The 20,664-nt window shown below is 42.7% G+C and overlaps 1 protein-coding gene across 1 annotated transcript in view; it reads right to left on the minus strand.

The window, feature by feature from the left end:
• Window positions 1-20,664, minus strand: part of LOC120052091 (carboxyl-terminal PDZ ligand of neuronal nitric oxide synthase protein-like) — a 243,937-nt gene that overhangs the window by 198,545 nt on the left and 24,728 nt on the right. Inside the window, exon 2 of the mRNA XM_038998944.1 lies at window positions 14,132-14,203. Coding sequence (XP_038854872.1) covers window positions 14,132-14,203 — 72 coding nt within the window. The remainder of the gene's footprint in view (window positions 1-14,131; window positions 14,204-20,664) is intronic.

Consider the following 20,664-nt stretch of genomic DNA (forward strand, 5'->3'; position numbering starts at 1 on the left):
AGTTTACAGTCTAACCAGACACCTAGGTATTTGTAGTTGTCCACATATTCTAAGTCAGAACCGTCCAGAGTAGTGATGCTGGACGTGCGGGCAGGTGCAGGCAGCGATCGGTTGAAGAGCATGCATTTAGTTTTACTTGTATTTAAGAGCAGTTGGAGGCCACGGAAGGAGAGTTGTATGGCATTGAAGCTCGTGGAGGGTTGTTAAGGAGGGTTGTTAACACAGTGTCCAAAGAAGGGCCAGAAGTATACAGAATGGTGTCGTCTGTGTAGAGCTGGATCAGAGACTCACCAGCAGCAAGAGCGACATCATTGATATATACAGAGAAGAGAGTAGGTCCAAGAATTGAACCCCGTGGCACCCCCATAGAGACTGCCAGAGGCCCGGACAACAGGCCCTCAGATTTGACACACTGAACTCTCTCGGAGAAGTAGTTGGTGAACCAGGTGAGGCAATCATTTGAGAAACCAAGGCTGTTGAGTCTGCCGATGAGGATGTGGTGATTGACAGAGTCGAAAGCCTTGGCCAGGTCAATGAATACGGCTGCACAGTATTGTTTCTTATCGATGGTGGTTAAGATATAATTTAGAACCTTGAGCGTGGCTGAGATGCACCCATGACCAGCTCTGAAACCAGATTGCATAGCAGAGAAGGTACGGTGGGATTCGAAATGGTCGGTGATCTGTTTGTTAACTTGGCTTATGAAGACCTTAGAAAGGCAGGGTAGGATAGATATAGGTCTGTAGCAGTTTGGGTCAAGAGTGTCCCCCCCTTTGAAGTGGGGGTTGACCGCAGCTACTTTCCAATCTTTGGGAATCTCAGACGAAACGAAAGAGAGGTTGAACAGGCTAGTAATAGGGGTTGCAACAATTTCGGCAGATCATTTTAGAAAGAAAGGGTCCAGATTGTCTAGCCAGGCTGATTTGTGGGGGTCCAGATTTTGCAGCTCTTTCAGAACATCAGCTGACTGGATTTGGGAGAAGGAGAAATGGGGAAGGCTTGGGCGAGTTGCTGTGGGGGGTGAGGGCTGTTGACTGGGGTAGAGGTGGCCAGGTGGAAAGCATGGCCAGCCGTAGAAAAATGCTTATTGAAATTCTCAATTATAGTGGATTTATCGGTGGTGACCGAGTTTCCTATCCTCAGTGCAGTGGGCAGCCGGGAGGAGGTGCTCTTATTCTCCATGGACTTTACAATGTCCCAGAACTTTTTTGAGTTTGTGTTGCAGGAAGCAAATTTCTGCTTGAAAAAGCTAGCCTTGGCTTTTCTAACTGCCTGTGTATATTGGTTTCTAGCTTCCCTGAAAAGTTGCATATCACGGGGGCTGTTCGATGCTAATGCAGAACGCCATAGGATGTTTTTGTGTAGGTTAAGGGCAGTCAGGTCTGGAGAGAACCAAGGGCTATATCTGTTCCTGGTTCTAAATTTCTTGAATGGGGCATGCTTATTTAAGATGGTGAGGAAGGCATTTAAAAAAAATAACCAGGCATCCTCTACTGACGGGATGAGGTCGATATCCTTCCAGTATACCTGGGCCAGGTCGATTAGAAAGGCCTGCTCGCTGAAGTGTTTCAGGGAGCGTTTGATAGTGATGAGTGGAAGTCGTTTGACCGCTGACCCATTACGGATGCAGGCAATGAGGCAGTGATCGCTGAGATCTTGGTTGAAAACAGCAGAGGTGTATTTGGAGGGCAAATTGGTTAGGATGATATCTATGAGGGTGCCCGTGTTTACGGCATTGGGGTTGTACCTGGTAGGTTCATTGATAATTTGTGTGAGATTGAGGGCATCAAGCTTAGATTGTAGGATGGCCGGGGGGTTAAGCATGTCACAGTTTAGGTCACGTAGCAGCACGAGCTCTGAAGATAGATGGGGGACAATCAGTTCACATATGGTATCCAGAGCACAGCTGGGGGCAGAGGGTGGTCTATAGCAGGTGGCAATGGTGAGAGACTTGTTTTTAGAGAGATGGATTTTTAAAAGTAGAAGTTCAAATTGTTTGGGTGCAGACCTGGATAGTAGGACAGAACTCTGCAGGCTATCTCTGCAGTAGATGGCAACACCGCCCCCTCTATCTTGTCTGAAAATGTTGTAGTTATTTTCATGTTGTAATGTTAGCAAAAGTAGTTAGAAGAAATGTTTTCATTTGATTAGCTAAACAAAACGTATTTAAACAGTGAAATTGTTGCGGAAATCAGCCTTGTTTGCATAGCGATGATGAAAAGAACATAATTTAGGGTGTAATGATCTCAAATTCTAATCATTAGGTCATCACACCGTTGATATAGCCACGGACTCTAATAGTTTATAGAATCTCATTGTGACGCAGGGGGCACCCGGCCCGCCACAAGGAGTCACTACAGCACGATGAGCCAAGTAAAACCCACCCGGCCAAACCCTTGCCTAACCCGGATGACACTGGGCCAATTGTGCGCCGCCCTATGGGAATCCCGATCACAGCTGTTTGTGATACAGCCTGGGACCGAACCCGGGTCTGTAATGACGCCTTTAGCACGGCGATGCAGTGCCTTAGAGCGCTGCACCACTAGGGAGGCCCTTATAAACACATTTCATTCAATTCTACTTATATGGCTGAAGACATAAGCAACATATTTTTTAATACGACATATTAGTAGCCTACTCTGCTGACACTGACAAACAGATCAGTAAAAACACTCTTCTCTTGAATGCAACCATCTAATCTAGGCCTACGAAAATGGGAGACACAAATTGTACAATATGACATCCATCTAGTCTGGAGGAGGGAATTATTGTCCCCCCTAAAAAACGTTCCAATGATATTCAAATCAAATTTTATTGGTCACATACACATGGTTAGCAGATGTTAATGCGAGTGTAGCGAAATGCTTGTGGGACCCGAAGCGAGGCGACCATCTCTGTCGGCGCTATCATCTGATCCAATGATAAAGACAGTGAATATGCGGACACTCACCGGGTCACCGGGTATATGGATGATGCTCTCTGCTGGTGCCAATAAAATAGGTTACTGTTCGCTCAATTGGGAGTTGAGCATTTTGATAACTAGAAACAGATTAGATTATTTGCTTTGCCTTCTCTTTTTAGCAATAGCCATTTGCTTTTTTGAAGTATTGTGATGGCCCTAGGCTTATTTAATAGGTAGGAAGCATTAGTTTTTACTCACCGAAGCAACAACACAGTGTGGTCAAAGACTTAGTAATTTAGTTGTAGCAAGCAGCCAGTGTTAGTTTTAATTTCAGACCCAACATTCATTACGATTCATTTGTGGCCCAAAAATGAGAAGCTAGCTTTGAAGTGAAACCGGTTTGTCTGGGTGAAGCGGGCGGATTGGAGTAAGGGAACCGCAGGCACGTCTACTGTATGCGGTGCTCATTTAACCCCAGAGGATTTTGATGGCTATAACCAGCGGAAGGCGTGATTCGGAATGTGACTGAAACCAGGTGCTTTGCCGAGCGTGAAGGTGAAGCCTGCAACCTGTTTCTTACTGGTAACTTTACATTGCGAGTGTCAGCAGTGATGGAGATAAGCCGGGTAAATTGAACTAGTTATGTATTTTGTATTAATTATATATATATCCATCATCTAACTAACACTTCTAGATTGTTATATCTAGCTAGCTAAGGTTTATTATAAGGTTGCTACCTGTTTACTAGTAACGTCACAAGTAAGGCTACACTGCCTGCAATGTTTTTGACCAGCCAACTTAGCTAACGTGTCATAGCCTCTATCTCTGCTAGCTAGTAATCTTATCCAGTTTGTCAATTTGGGACTGTGTTTCAAAAACATGTCGACACATTGCTGGGATTGAGACATGGGAGCCAGCCAGCCACCTCTCGAACTTGCCTAGCTAGCTAACGTCACCTAAAGTCAGCAACGGGTGTGGTTGAAATAACAAAATCTACTAATTTGAAGGGGTGTCCACTTACTTTTGTATAGTGTAGCAGTTGATACTAGTCGTACAGCGGGTGTGTGACGTCTTTATTGATTCGTCTGGCTTTGTGGATGGTTCTGGATTTGTGGAGTGATGAGATGCTTTGGCACTTGACTCTGCAGACCTTGCTCACAATGTTGACTGTTCTGTGTTGGTGTTTGTTATTGACAGTGAACCATACTAGCCGTAGCATCCTGTCCATGTCCCTTGTACTGCGTGGCTCTCCTCATCCCTCCGCTTCTCCGGCCTGCTGTGAAACAGCTTGAGTACTCACGCAGTAAGTATTGTTGTTATCTCATTGGTAATATACTGTGTTATAATATGATTCAAAGTCTAAATGTTTAACAATATGTGAGAACATGAGTAACTTCCTAATTTATTTTTCTGTCTTTCTCCCTCTCTCTTCCTCTAGGAACCTGAATACCACCTCAGTCCAACATCAGCCTTCTGTCACGCTGCCATCAACACACCTGCATCCAGCCCTAAACTGATTCCTGTTTGTCTGCTGTAACTGTCATTAGGGTTTTATTACACAGAGTTGTTCCCTTGTATCCTCTGCCCTTGTTTACTTCCCATTACTGAGATGAGATAATGGGATTAGAGTAAGCAGCACCTGTAACAAGCCTAACTCCACACCCGCCCTCGGTCTATGTTCATCGGATGTTGCGCTCCTTGACACTCCTCACAACAAGCGCTGCACATCTTTGCTGCTGCCGCCAAGTTTTCAGAGTGGAACTCAATTACCCATAAAGAAATGTATACAAATATATACAATTATTTATTGAATTTCTAAATGGTATTGTTATTGTATATTAACTATCATTATTATAGGGACTGTGTCCACAAAGTGGAATGTTGACAGATAAAAAAAAGACCCATGATGAAAGTGTTGTACCAGTATTGGTATAACATATATTAAGAAAAAGGTAAAAATGTGTTTGAATTCTTCTTATGGTAACTTGAAGCCTGTGTAGGGCATGTTCTCCTTATTTGAGAACCTATTTCTTGTCCCATTGACTGCACACGCTGGAATTAGCACACGGTTGTACTGCCCCAGATAGCCCCAATTCCAGGTGATAAACTGCCTGTAGGCAACGGTTGTGAACTTTCTAAAAAGTGTATTACTAGTGGTAGGGGGAGTGGGGATTCTATTTCTAGATTAACTATATTTAAATCCAGGCAGACCGTGGAGAAGCCAGAATGTTGCGTCATACAGCCCACTCCTTTCTCTGTCATCGTGGATGTTGTCTGACATTTTTCCTGACAGCGCAGACCCCATGGGTATCGGCATGGGAATATCCCTGCTGCACGAGCACCTACAACACGTTATGTTTATGTGGTTCTGCCGTAGTTACGAAGGAAGTGACATTATAGGGTGTATTCTCAGAAGCAAAGTAGCTAGCAATATTACCAATCAACATTCCCAACACGTGGAGCTGCATCCTACACTACAAGTTAAGCACCAGTGGACTCTCAGAAATGGGAAAGTGAGCCCTGACTCAGCTGCCTGCTCTGCCACCACCTCGTCTTCATCAGATTCTCCAAAAAGGTCAGGCCCAGGGGAAACAGTTCCTGCTATGCTCGGAGTCGCTGCTTTTGTCTGATATTTTGACAATTTGTTTCTGGCCGAAGTTTCCTCTGCAGTCAAATGCTAACGTAAACTCACCCCATTCCGTAGAAATGTGCGCAACCGCAACATTCAAATGAGGCTACAAAGAAAACTAATGGGACTGTAGCGACTGTGTTGACTTCAAAATCAGGGGTGTGAACTACGTTTCTATTCAAGCGTTGATCGACATGGTAATGGCTCTATAGTATTAGAGAAAAGTTGAAAAAAACTGAACCTCCGTTACATCGTGACGTGTCATGCCGTAACGTACAGCACGCATAAAGCAACTATTTCTGTCTTACAATCTCTCTCCACCAGGTGTAGCACTTCTCTCATCCTTTAAAAACAAGAAATGGACAGTGACAGGGGTAAGGGGGGATACCTAGTCATTTTTTGCATCATCATTGTATGCGATCATCATTCTCAAAGCCGCTGTTTACTTCTAAGATCACTTTAGCACCGCCCTAAAAACCAGATTCAAATTCGACACAAACCTTCAAATAGGTATGTAATGACACATTATATAAACTCTTTATAGTGTTTTAATTACATTTTAGAGGCGATGAGGTGAAAAGTTGGACAGATCGAGTGAAAAAAAGCTATTTTCCCACACAACATCTCTCCTTCTCACTATCACGAATTAGTTTCGCTTCCCCACCCGCCATTTTTAAAAAGACCCGATCGGGCTCATTGCCTTCTTGAATCATGCAGAAATTGGCAGCGTTTAGGTCATGTAATTGATTCTGTTGGAAAGGGGAGAAATTGTGCTTTACAATGGTATTGACATTACAGTTGATCTGGAAGTATTACGTTTTTGGGGCACTAAAATAAGGTCAATTGTACGGACCAAGGCGATGTACAAAAGTGAGTGACCCAAAAGTTTTGTGGGTTACTGCCTGTGCTTGTTGATCTTCATTGTTGTAACGTTAGCTGGCTAGGCTAGCTAGCTGGCTAAAATATCTAACGTTAACTGGCTGGCTAGTTAGCTGGCTAAGATAACGTTAATTGCATATAACATTCTTTGATAACTGGTTAGATGTGGTTATGTATTTCAAAAACTTTGGTTTACTTTAATGTAGCTGTAAACTAGTTGTTGATAGCAACTGGCTGACTCATCAAATGCTAATGTAATGTTAGCAGTCTGGTAGGGCTAATGTTAGCTAGCTAGTAGGACTACTGTTAACAGGCTAGTTGACTAGCAACCTTGCAAGCTGATTTGTAACAATATATTCATAAAGTAAGTTAGCTGCACATTTAATTGAATGTAGTCATGAGTGCCAACGATTTGGTATAATTTTAAGTTATACATTTGAATTTATTTCTGTTGGAGTTTACATTATAGGGAATAGGCTGGCTTGCCGGGTCCTCCATATTACGTCACACCCCGCAAATGTTTTTTCTGGATTGACTTTGACATTCTTCTGAAGTTTTATGCAATATCTAGAAAAATAGAAAAGTGAGGTATCACTTTGCATTGGGACTTTTGATGCGTATTGTAATGCAAATCCATATGTTACATATGGTCAAGTTTATGCTATCTACCCTTTAACTGCTTTTCACTGACCACTGCAACTCAACAATCAACTTTTTGGTAGGCTATTTGCCAAAAGTGCTGCCCAAATTACATGCTTAAAACAATCCACAGCTCATTAGCTCATAGAAGTTAATAATCATTTGTGGCCAAATCATGCTCTCTGGTGTAGTATTTTGAATGATCTTATTTATTTCTGTAATTTAATTTACTTTAGGGGAAGCTTATCTTCCCCTAGCCTATTAGACGCGCTGCCTATGCCAACAACAATGTGTAACCGGTGCATAAAACAGCTGGCCGTGAAGCTTACAAGGTCAACTTCAAATGCCAACATAAAATTCAAAGCAATCGGCGCACTACCTAAACGGCTGAAAAGAAAAGCAAACTGTCTGGCACTGTCTGCTGAGAGAAAGGCTGTGCAGGCTGGCAGCTTCTCTCGGAGAGAGATGCTCTGCATGGTCCTAAAGCCAGCCTACCAATAAGCTAAACAGCCATTGCATTTTAATCAGGATTGGAATGATTTTAGTCAACTTTTTTGTAGCCTACGTTTACATTTTTGGTCTTTAGCTGTGGAACTTAATTAAAAAGGGGTCTGAAATTAGAGCAGCATCTCCATTAGTTACAGCAGGGCCTGACAAAAGTCTGTGCTGCTTCTCAGAAGAGAAACGGTGAATCAGCCAAAGTTTCAATCCTCCATTTAATGAAGGGAGAATGAAATGACTCGCTTAATGTATTGCTTAGCAAAGGACATCGAGGAGGGAAGAAGGAAAGGTGAGAGAGTGAGAGTCAGGGAGCAAAGTAGAGAGAGAAAGAGACAAAGGGAGAAAAGGAGGGAGTGGGAGAGAGAGAAAGGGAGGAAGGGAGAAAAGGAGAGAAGGAGGGTAAGGTTTGATTTAGAGTGGTCAGTCTCTCTGGGAAACGAAGGATGGGGTCCGACTATGTCTTGGCTCTGTTTCCACACTCTGGGTCAGTGCTGTTGACGGCACATTGCTGCTGTCGAGAGAGGGTGTACACACACACACACACACACACACACACACACACACACACACACACACACACACACACACACACACACACACACACACACACACACACACACACACACACACACACACACACACACACACACACACACTGGTTCTTTGAGTGTGTGAGTTGCTCTTCAGGGAGGATAGAGAGGGCAGGCACTCCAGAATGAGTCCCACTGACAGCCAGACTGGCCAGAGAGGATAGATGCGAGAGGAATCCTCATCTATGCTGAGCCTTCTGCATATCTTACTGCTCCACACAAATGACTATATAGCCCCACAGATAATCTATACCAGGGATGGGTAACTCCAGTCCTCTAGGGCCTGTTTGGTGTCACACTGACCATGTCTAAACTTGACAGTTCATGAAGCTTTGGTATTCTGATAATGGAGTTCTGATCATGGAATTCCGAACACGTCATGTGTCTACGTTTACATTTAAATGTGTCCACCATGTCCACATTGTGTCCGTTCCCGTGCTATATTCAAATGCCGTATGCATTCTACAAACTGTGGAATAGCCAAAATATTATAATAACACAACAACAACTGATGGCAGTAGCTAACTACTTTAGCTAAGTAGCCAGCTAACCTCTGTAGCTAGCCAGCAATCTAGCAAGCAGCGCTAAAGGGATTGCAAATTAGTTAGCATAACTCTAGCCAAACAAAACACGCCAGGAACATATTCCCTCAACGTTATAATGAAAAGGTGCCTCGGTCCCAAAACACAAGTTTTCTGGAGACTTGTGGGAGGAGTGTTGATGATGTTGCCCACTGTGTACGTCAAGTGTAGACACGACCACTTTTTCCCCAGCCCCAGCTAACATATTCTGACTCCAATCAACTAATCATGATTTTCAGTTTACAATGCAATTAGTTTAATCAGCTATGTTTGCTAGGGATGGGGGAAAAGTGTGACACCACTCCGGCTCCCGAGGACTTGAGTTGCCCATCACTGATCTAGACCTCTGTGTGAGTCAAGCATCTGGTACAACACTAGGCTAGCTAGCTATCACTCCTTCCCACAGCACTACTCCATAAGGCCCTACAGTACAGCCACACTGCTGAAAGCTTCTATTAAAGCCACTGAGCTATTTACACACAGCTACTATCTGCCAACCCAGTCTCACTGTGGGGAAGCCAGACATTACACATAAGAAGGATATGGGTAAGCTGTGGTGTGTTAGTTGTGTGTTAGTGCTGGGCTCAGTAGAGCATGGCGCTTGCAACACCAGGGTTGTGGGTTTGATTCCCACAGGGGACCGGTATGGGAAAAATGTATGCACTCACTACTGTAAGTCGCTCTGGAAAAAAATTATAAAATGTCAAACAAAAGCCTGCACACCGTGCAGTTTTCCAGGACCAGTGTTATATGTAGATGATGATCCCTGATGTAGGCTTGCTATATCCTCAGAGAGCAGCAGTAGCATCACATTAAGACTTTAACACCCAGCAGCATCCCTCCCACTTCAGAGAACAGGACAGGACATTAATGGTGCAGAGGTTATTTCATTTGACAGGCGCCTGGATCCCATCTCATTACTGTCAATCACATAGACACAGGTAAACACCAGGCAGCAGGATAATTGAAGAGCCAAATAAATGAGATGCTAAGAGTGAATCACTGAAACACAATGCCTCTGCCTGTCTCTCTCTTCTCTGTCTCTCTGTCTGTCTTTCTCTCTGTTCTCTCTCCCCCTCTTTCTGTCTAGCGGTCTCTCTCTTTCTGTATTTGTCTGTACCCCTCTCTCCCTCTATTTTCTACCGCTCTCTATCAAGGCTGTAATGCTGTTTAAATGAAACCTCTGTAGTTAATTTGAGACAAAAGGATTACATGGAGAACTGTAGATGATGTGGCGTGGGAGACACAAGGGCTGGAGGAGCAGTCACCACCATGCCTATACTCACACCCATACACATACATATCCATGTGCACCATATCCATACCCACACTCAAACCTATACCCTGTATGCCGGCACATACAGTAAAGAGGGAGCTAGGCAAAGGGCGCACTTACATTTGCAGGCACTATACAACCAGTAGTTGACCCCTATAACCCTATCAGTTCAGTCATTCAGTATGAGTACAAACAAGCTAATACCACACTGTTCAATATGAACAAATTACAATATTTATTATGACTATATTGTACTTACTGGAATAATTACACAGTAATAAGGACACTGTAATGTAAAAATGTAACAAGGTCTGATTTAACTATTTTCACACATAACCTGTTCTCCTGCCAACAACAACAGCTGCTGTTATCCCCAGCAGCGTTACGCACTCTGGGCAGCGATCCTCGGCTCTCAAACGGTTTGCACCTTTACGGGAACCTCTATGTAACAACGTCTAAAAATAACAAACAATGATTGATAGCAAGCCATGTGGTGTGGGGGGAGTATGGGAGAATTGAAACATATTTGAAAAACACTAAAGATAAAAACTTTCTCCTGAGGATACGTGATGTTCCACAGGAATCTCCTTTGAGATAGAAATCTAACTTCACATGCACTTACAGGACATTGCATGTACTGGTAAAACAGTGATGACATTGCCTACTTTTATCAAACAGCCAACATTATCATGCAGAGGAGGAATCAACAGGACATAGAAAAAGTAAATGGTTATAAGACAAGAAACACAGGATGGTGGTGAATATTGAGTTCAGAGGCTACATTTTAAGACGGACAAAGAAAAAGAGAGAGACTTCCAAAAGCAGTTTCTATTAAGTATGTCCACCCCACTGCCTCACTTCAAAGATCGCCATCCCTGATTACCGTCCGACCATCTGGACTATAGCCCTACTACACTCTCACATGAGAACAAGAAAAAGCGGCCACGTAGACTTTACACAAGCCTAAAAATCTGAGTAATAAATTCTGTCTGTTCCAGTATTGCTTATCTATGCCGATTTAGTCCTGCAAGGCGAGTCATTTGTTGATTGATTTGTCACACTTTCTGGTGGTGTGGTCAAATTGTACTGGAGGCGGTAGAAGGGCCACCCAGGGGAGGGTAGTGCGTTTTATCCATGGTTTACATCAAGGGATTTTGGTACTTTCCCTATACGTTAGCCTATGCACAGTACTGACATGAGTTGCCGCCGTTGGCTCTGGGTTCCTATTTGTCACTCCTCTGATATTTGCCTCTCCAAAGTCCACGAAACAACATGTTTTGTTGACCATGATGAGTCTTTTTTTATCAGAGTTATTGATCTCACAACAATCCAGACTCAAGTAACTTCCATGACAGTTTTGTGGTGCTGAAACGTGAAGCGGCAGCCGCGGAGAAATCAATCGGGAGGTGGCCAGCACGTGGTGCTGAAATTAGGCTAATTTGAGTAATTCATTTCAAGTCTTCATTTTAATTTTAATTATCTAACAAGAGGGCTTTGTGTTGGAGCCTATTTCTTCCTATTTAAGAAATAAGAGGTAGGCTTACCTGCTTGACATACTACATTATAGGCCATCCATTGATTTGTCAGCCAATTCCTCCAGTAGTGTCACCTCTACTTAAATACCTCTGTGTTGTGAAGGGCTTGGTGTGTTAAGCTAAAACCAGTGCTTGAATTGAGGGGTAGCCTAATGTTTGATGTTTGCTAGTTTAAGATTATGAAGAAACTAAAACGGATTCTGAATATATAAAGTGATCTTTAACGACAATGCTTTAGGCTAAAAACAAGGCACAAGAAAGACACGCCTCTGATGCATATAGGGGCTAATGGTCTTTGGTTAATCTCTATGACATTCAGAGGCTGAGCTAAGAAGAAAAAGAAAATACTTTGGAAGTAGGCCTACAGATGTCGGATCTTAACTTGATCACTCTTTTGTCGCTGAGAATTTTCCTGGTGCATCAGGACATTCAAATGAGCCTCGTGAGTCCCTGAAAAAGAGCAGTTCTCTTTCTCTCCATGCGGGGGCTAATAAAATAATAGCAATAGGCTAGACCAACATTAATTTCCATTCATTCAAATTGTCTGATAAATTGCCACAGTAGATTTGCCGTGGTAAACAATGAAATACTTTATTTCTATTGTACTGAATGCTTGTAAAAAATGGCCTTAGTCTGTTAAAAAATGACTCCAGTTCCAGTGGCATGCATTGAAATGTGTGGCTTTCTTGTGGCTTTCTTTTGCAAAATATCTATGAAGTAACAGGCTTATTTTCAAATAACTGGCATTAAGGTGTGGGACGCTCACTGTATTACAGGGCCCAGTTTCCCAAAAGCATATTGAGGCTAAGTTAATCGTTAAGTTAAGTTCATCTAACCTTTGTAGGAGCATCTTTAAATCTCAGAGCTGTTTCCCAAAACCCTCGTTAATGTTGAACTTGAAAACGCTCGTAATATAATGCCTGCCTCAGACCACTCGTCGAACAGCTAAGTGCGTTGTTAGATACTTTTTTTGCCCTCCCGCGTCACTTTATACACAGAAGATCTCCGCTAAACATAGAATCACATGGCTTATCCATATATATGTAACTGCCGATAACTTCAGAACAAAGTTGACTACAAATACAAAGTTGCCAATGTCTTTGAAATTGACACAACAAGCGATGTATAAAAATATGCTTCAAATGAAAACCGAGATGACTGCGATAAAATATAAACAGTAGGCTATAGGCCTATTTCAATCATATTGAAATACCCTTCATGTTCAATCAATTGAGTTCTATTTTGATACTTGTAGGGTACTATCTGTAATTTTTCTCAATATCTTTTATGATGTGTAGCCTAACATGTGCGCAATGATGTGCCAAATCAGTGATTGAATGCATTTTATTGAGTAAGCATTAGAATAATCCACCTCAATATTTGCAGCCGTAGGTGGTAATATCTCCCTAGGAGCTGATCCGTCGTCAGTATAGTGAAATAATAAAAATTTTTAGGAAAGATTTGAATGGAGAAAGCTGATCCGATAGCAGTGCTCCCTTATTTCGTTCCATCAGTATCGACACACGCTCCAACGACGCACTTAGCGACAGTTCTCTCTGCGTGGCGTTTTGGGAAACGCATGTTACATCTTTGGCTGTTGTAGGAAAGGTGCATCGTTAAAATAAAATACTCATAAGCCTTAGATCCATCACTATTGGGAAACTGGGTCTAGTTCTATTTCACTCCAGCAGCTGGCATATTCTGTCCATTCAAAATTCACTTGTGGGAACATGGCGGCTCTCAACACCCGACAACAGAAAGAGTTGGCCACTCTTGCCTATGCCGTTCGGCCATCGCTCATCCATATATTTATATGTACATATTCTTATTCATTCCTTTACACTTGTGTGTAAAAGGTAGTTGTTGTGAAATTGTTAGATTACTTGTTAGATATTACTGCATGGTCGGAACTATAAGCACAAGGATTTCGCTACACTCGCATTAACATCTGCTAACCATGTGTATGTGACCAATAAAATTTGATTTCATTTGAACGGATCTCGGGGTGTATGATTATACGAATCCACAGTTTTGAAGTCAAAACGTAAATTGTTTGCCTCGCAGCGGAATCGGATCTGACCTATGCGGAGAACAGGATTAGCATCTACCCAGATCTGAGTGCCGAACTGCTGAAACAGAGGGCGACCTACAACAAGGTGAGATCCCAGCCACGCAAGCTAAACCTGAGATGCGGCTTCATCCACCAGGCAAAACAAATCTTGACCCTTCCATAATGGTTCTGGGTGAGTCCTCCTTCATTTTTGATTTATTCCTTTATTTAACTTGGCAAGTCAGTTAAGAACAAATTCTTATTTTCAATGACAGCCTAGGGTTAACTGCCTTGTTCAGGGGCAGAACGACAGATTTATTTATCTTGTCAGCTCGGGGATTTGATCTTCCAACCTTTCGGTTACTAGTCCAACGCTCTAACCACTAGGCTACCTGTCACCCTTCATGTTCTAGCCCCAACACATATCTAGCTAGATTTACCCCATGGCCTACATGCCAATGAGGCATTATGTGGCAGGTTCGACAACGGAACAACAGTAGCTGAGGTGAGGTAGGTGACTAGTTTGTTTAGATGAAAGGGACAACTAACCCGTATTCTCCTCATAGCAGCCACAATCTCCACTCTGCTGTTCGGCCGAGCCACGTCCAGACTGCCGATGTACTGGTTAGGAACAAAACAGAAAGCAACGATAGAAATGTTACCATATTTATTTGACCATTGTGATATATTCTACAGTGGCATATTTTGGGGGGGGGTATATAATTATTACAAGATAATATCACGCTATTACAAAATAATTAAAGAAACTATAATGAAATAATCCATTATCTCGTTAATACGAGAAAGATAACGTTATAATGAGAAAGATCTAGCTAATACAAGACAATCCGGTTGCACGTTATTAAGAGAAATAGCCTTTATTATGCTGAAACGTTAAGCTTGGCTTCCTCTCATACACAGGTTGACATTATGTCCGGTTTGCTTGAGTTAACCGACTTTTATTTTCTCCTCGGTTTGAGGCATTGGGAGATACAGTGTTAGTGTCATGAGCAATATAGATGGTGTTGTCATTAGTTTACGTCCATTGCGGAGAATTCTGAGTTCTCTAAGACTCTACTGATGGAAAAAACTACCAAACCTCCTTGATATAGCTTTATTCCTTCTTGATCAACTGGGCCGACATGGGAAGCTTCATGTATACAAACAAATACATATTAAATGCATCCAAGAATGATATGTGGTGACCTAAAACACAGTCAGGCATATACTTCATATTCTAGACCCCCATGGAGTGCACCTTTTGGTGGAAGTATCTGGGAACGAGATTAGCTAGCATGCTACCTAACCTTCACAACCAAGAGGACATAGAGGAACAGTTTAGGTAAGTGTCCTTTTTGTCTTGTAATTTTACATTTGGAAGGTGCATTGAAACAATTAGCTAGCATGATTATATTACCTCTAACACAGTCAACTAGCTAGCTAGCAAGCTAAATGAATGATCATTGAAATTAGCTACTCTCGAGGGATTACTATGGTAGCTAGCTATGGCTATTCTCAAGAACAAGCAAGCCTGTATCTGAGAAGCATGTCCAACTGATTAAGCGTTCTACTCAACGCATTCTCAATGAGCGTTGATTTAATCAAAAGTGCATTACAGTGGCTTGGATATACTGTACAAAGATTGCAAAAGGAGGCAAATAATTTGTAGGAAAAGCTTTTGTCATAATTTTGATGCTGCCAGATTGACTTTAGATTCAGTATAACGTTAGCTAAAATTGAGTGGAGACCACCGGATTTTCGCTAGCTAACATTACCATTGCTAGCTATTTTTGACAAAATTTGCTAGCTAATGACAACATCGCCATCCATTTGACAACATGATAATGATGGCATAGTTGTTTCCTACTAAACATTTGCCTACTTTTGCAATGCCATCATATTTCCAGGCAACTGTTGTGTTATTTAGACGAAAAAGTCGTTGGCCTGCATCACAGGAGGTTGGTGGCACCTTAATTGGTGAGGACGGGTTGTGGGACTCCAAGACAGACAGACTGGCTGGCAGGCAGATAGACAGACAGACAAAGACACACCCAGGGCTTATGGTAATGGATGGAGCGGAATTGGTGGAATGGTATCAAATACATCAAACACATAGTTTCCCTGTGTTTGCTTCGTTCCAGGCATTACTATGAGCTGTCCTCCTCTCAGCAGCCTCCAGCCTCAGCAGTCATCTATCATGACTTTTGGGCACCACTATGGTGCCGCCGGCAGAGGGCGGTTTGAGAACGTGATAACGCAACCCAGTGACGGAGGTGCAACCTATGAATAGCAACATTGGTTTTGCATTTGTCTATTTTGCCAAGGATTCAGACCGTGTGTGTCTGTAAGTCTGTCTACCTGCCAGTCGGTCGGTCTGTCTTGGAGTTCCAGATGTCGCTGGAGGAGTGGTGGTAGCCACTTGAGGGCAACTTTACTGGATTCCATGTAGGAGCTCTGTTAATCTTTAACAGTAGATACAAGTATCCTATATTAGGTACTACTAAGGTGCTAGCGAGCTAGTACATGTACATATGGATTTACAGTACTAATAATATTTAATTAATGCACTTTGTCCAATTTTACCCAAGAGAACAATCCAGACTAAGAATTAGCATGTGATAAGATCATAATAAATACTAGTATTATATAGGTATTATATAGATAGAGTGGACCTGATCCTAGACCAGCACTCCTACTCTGATGGCAAATTCTCTCTCTCCCTCATCCTTTCTATAACTTAAGATTGACCCCCTTGTAAATGTGGGTGAGTGGACATACAGATCTGGGACTAGCCTAGCAACAGCAGCTCTTCTCAACTATTGGCAAGGATTTATTTGACACCCAATCACCATGAGAGATGCTTTATTTTGCAATCAACACTTCTATTGCAGGAGGTAAGCACCTATCAGATCCCCCTGCTGTCCTTCACCACTCGGTGCAGTCTGCTGACCATTGCTGAGGCCAGGAAGATGTCCGCCAGCCGAAGTAGGAGCCAAGTTCATTGCCATACAATGCTCTACCAACCGAGGTAGGCTTTGGCTTCCAGGTGGGTCACAGTTACAATACCCGTTGCTTCCACCCACTTCACATTCTTCTTCAGGCGCTAATATTACTTTCTAAATTAAATGTTATTATGGTCAGATTACTTATAATAGTGATCGATTATATCCACTCAAGGGACAGTACCAGAGACTGTAAGGGGGCTGTTGCCTGATTAGAAGTTTACAGAAGTTATTTTTTTAATACATTATTTTCTATATTAGTTTAGGGTTCATCTAATCCCAACCTGACAGTGTGCCTTTCAACTATTCTATTTTGTTTTCCAACCCTCAGGAAACCATGAGAGGGAGTGGGCCACCTGACCAACACCATTGCTGTGTATGGTTAAACTCCAACAGCTCCTCTAGGTGCTTCAGCAGACCTACTGTCTTTTAGATCCTTCTGAAACGGTCCACTATCAGCCAGGTGAGGATGCTCTCCCATGGAAAGGATGAGCTGTTGTGGCAACAAAATGGCAAAAAGTTGCCTAAGTCGTGCCTCGTTTTCTGAAACGTTTAAATTTACTCTTGAAGATCTTAGTGCATTAAACTGACAACTACAGACAAGACTGTTTAAGGCAAAGCATGTTTTCCTGTCATCGAGAATCTGAAATATATTAAAGTAGCGAGTTAGGATCCTCCTCATCCCCATTTTGCACTATTGAGAGCAACGTGTCGGACTGTATCACAGCCTGGTATGGCAATTGCACTGTCCATAACCGCAGGGCTCTCCAGTGTGTGGAGCGATCAGCCCAACGCAATACCAGAGGCACACTGCCTGCCCTCCAGGACATCTACAGCACCTGGTGTCACAGGAAGGTCAAGAGAATCATCAGCCTCAGCCACCCGAGCCATGGCCTCTTCACCCTGCTACGATCTACAAGGCGGAGACAGTACAGGTGCATCAAAGCTGGGACAGAGAGACTGAAAAACTGCTTGTATCTCCAGGTATACAGTGCATTCGGAAAGTATTCAGACACCTTGATCTTTTCCATATTTTGTTACATTACAGTCTTATTCTAAAATGGATAAAAAAATCGAAATAAACTCATCAATCTACACACAATAGCACATAATGACAAAGCGAAAACAGGTTTTTTATTCAGACCCTTTACAATGAGACTTGAAATTGAGCTCTTTATACATAGACATGGAATCACAGGCAACTTTAATAATGGAACACGAGTCACTTTAATAATGTTTACATACTGCTTTATCTCGTATGTACTGTATTCTATTCTACTGTATTTTAGTCAATGCCACTCCGACATTGCTCGTACTAATATATTTCTTAATTCCATTCTTTTACTTTTAGATTTGTGTATTGTTGTGAATTGTTAGATACTACTGCACTGTTGGAGCTAGGAACACAAGCATTTTGCTACACATTTTTGCTACACCTGCAATAACATCTGCTGAATATGTGTATGTGACCAATAAAATTAGATTTGATTTGGAAAGGCACACACCTGTCGTTATAAGGTCCCACAGTTGACAGTGCATGTCAGAGCAAAAACCAAGCCATGAGGTCAAAGGAATTGTCCGTAGAGGTCCGAGACAGGATTGTGTCGAGGTCCCCAAGAAGACAGCGGCCTTCATAATTCTTAAATGGAAGAAGTTTGGAATCACAAAGACTCTTCCTAGCACTGGCCAGCTGGCCAAACTGAGCAATCGTGCAAGAAGGGCCTTGGTCAGGGAGGTGACCAAGAACCCGATCGTCATTCTGACAAAGCTCCAGAGTTCTTCTGTGGAGATGGTAGAACCAGCACTCCAGCAATCAGGCCTTTATGGTAGAGTGGCCAGATGGAAACCACTCCTCATTAAGGCACATGACAACCCGCTTGGAGTTTGCCAAAGGGCACCTAAAAGACTCTCAGACCATTGTGAAACAAGATTATCTGGTCTGATGAAACCAAGATTGAACACTTTGGCCTGAATGCCAAGCATCACGTCTGGAGGACGTGATATATGCACGTATATATACACCTGTTCTGAAAGGCCCCAGAGTTTGCAACACCACTAAGCAAGGGGCACCACAAAACAAGCTGCACCATGAAGACCAAGGAGCTCTCCAAACAGGTCAGGGACAAAGTTGTGGAGAAGTACAGATCAGGACTGGGTTATAAAAAAATATCCAAAACTTTGAACATCCCACGGAGCACCATTATATCCATTATTAAAAAATGGAAAGAATATGGCACCACAACAAACCTGCCAAGAGAGGGCCGCCCACCAAAACTCACGGACCAGGCAAGGAGGGCATTAATCAGAGAGGCAACAAAGAGACCAAAGATAACCCTAAACGAGCTGCAAAGCTCCAGAGCGGAGATTGGAGTATCTGTCCATAGGACTACTTTAAGCAGTACACTCCACAGAGCTGGGCTTTACGGAAGAGTGGCTAGAAAAAAGCTTTAAAGAAAAACTGCTTTAAAGAAAAAAATAATCAAACACGTTTGGTGTTTTCCAAAAGGCATGGGGGAGACTCCCCAAACATAAGGAAGAAGGGTACTCTGGTCAGATGAGACTAAAATGTAGATTTTTGGCCATCAAGGAAAACGCTATGTCTGGCACAAACCCAACACCTCACATCACCCCGCAAACACCATCCCCACAGTGAAGCATGGTGGTGGCAGCATCATGCTGTGGGGATGTTTTTCATAGGCAGGGACCGGGAAACTGGTCAGAATTGAAGGAATGATTGATGGCACTAAATACAGGGAAATTCTTGAGGGAAATTCTTGAGGGAAACCTGTTTCAGTCTTCCAGAGATTTGAGACTGGGATGGAGGTTCATCTTCCAGCAGGACAATGACCCTAAGCATACTGCTAAAGCAACACTCGAGTGGTTTAAGGGGACATTTAAATGTCTTGGAATGGCATAGTCAAAGCCCAGACCTCAATCCAATTGAGAATCTGTGCTATGACTTAAAGATTGCTGTACACCAGTGGAACCCATCCAACTTGAAGGAGCTGGAGCAGTTTTGCCTTGAAGAATTGTGCAAAAATCCCAGTGGCTAGATGTGCCAAGCTTATAGAGACATACCCCAAGATACTTGCAACTGTAATTGCTGCAAAAGATGGCTCCTCAAAGTATTGACTTTGGAGGGGGGGGGGGGGGGGGGGGGGGTGAATTGTTATGCACGCTCAAGTTTTCTGGTTTTTGTCTTATTTCTTGTTTGTTTCACAATAAAACATATTTTGCATATTTAATATGGTAGGCATGTTGTGTAAATAAAATGATACAAACACCCCAAAAATACATTTTAATTCCAGGTTGTAAGGCAACAAAATAGGAAAAATGCCAAGTGGGGTGGGTGAATACTTTCGCAAGCCACTGTAGCTCTCAATCCACAATATGGCAGAGATTGAAAAGCCATAAAACATACAGTACCAGTCAAAAGTTTGACACACCTACTCATTCAAGGGTTTTTCTTTATTTTTAATATTTTATACATTGTAGAATAATAGTGAAGACATCAACACCATGAAATAACACATGGAATCATGTGTAGCCAAAAGTGTTAAACAAATCAAAATATATTTTATATTTGAGCTTCTTTGAAGTAGCCACACTTTGCCTTGATGACAGCTTTGCACACTCTTGGCATTCTCTCAACTAGCTTCACCTGGAATGCTTTTCCAACAGTCTTGAAGGAGTTCCCACACATGCTGAGTACTTGTTGGCTGCTTTTCCTTCATTCTGCAGTCCAACTCATCCCAAACCATCTCAATTGGGTTGAGGTCGGGTGATTGTGGAGGCCAGGTCATCTGATGCAGCACTCCATCACTCTCCTTCTTGGTCAAATTGCCCGTACACAGCCTCACAGACAGTTTCACCAGCAAAACACCCCCACACCTCCTCCTCTATCCTTCACGGTGGGAACCACACATGCGGAGAGCATCCGTTCACCTACTCTGTCTCACAAAGACACGGTGGTTGGAACCAAAAATCTCAAATATGGACTCCTCAGACCAAAGGACAGATTTCCACCGGTCTAATGTCCATTACTCGTGTTTCTTGGCCCAAGCAAGTCTCTTCTTATTA

Source organism: Salvelinus namaycush, chromosome 8, assembly GCF_016432855.1.
Source record: "Salvelinus namaycush isolate Seneca chromosome 8, SaNama_1.0, whole genome shotgun sequence".
In the NCBI taxonomy this organism is placed as follows: Eukaryota; Metazoa; Chordata; class Actinopteri; order Salmoniformes; family Salmonidae; genus Salvelinus; species Salvelinus namaycush.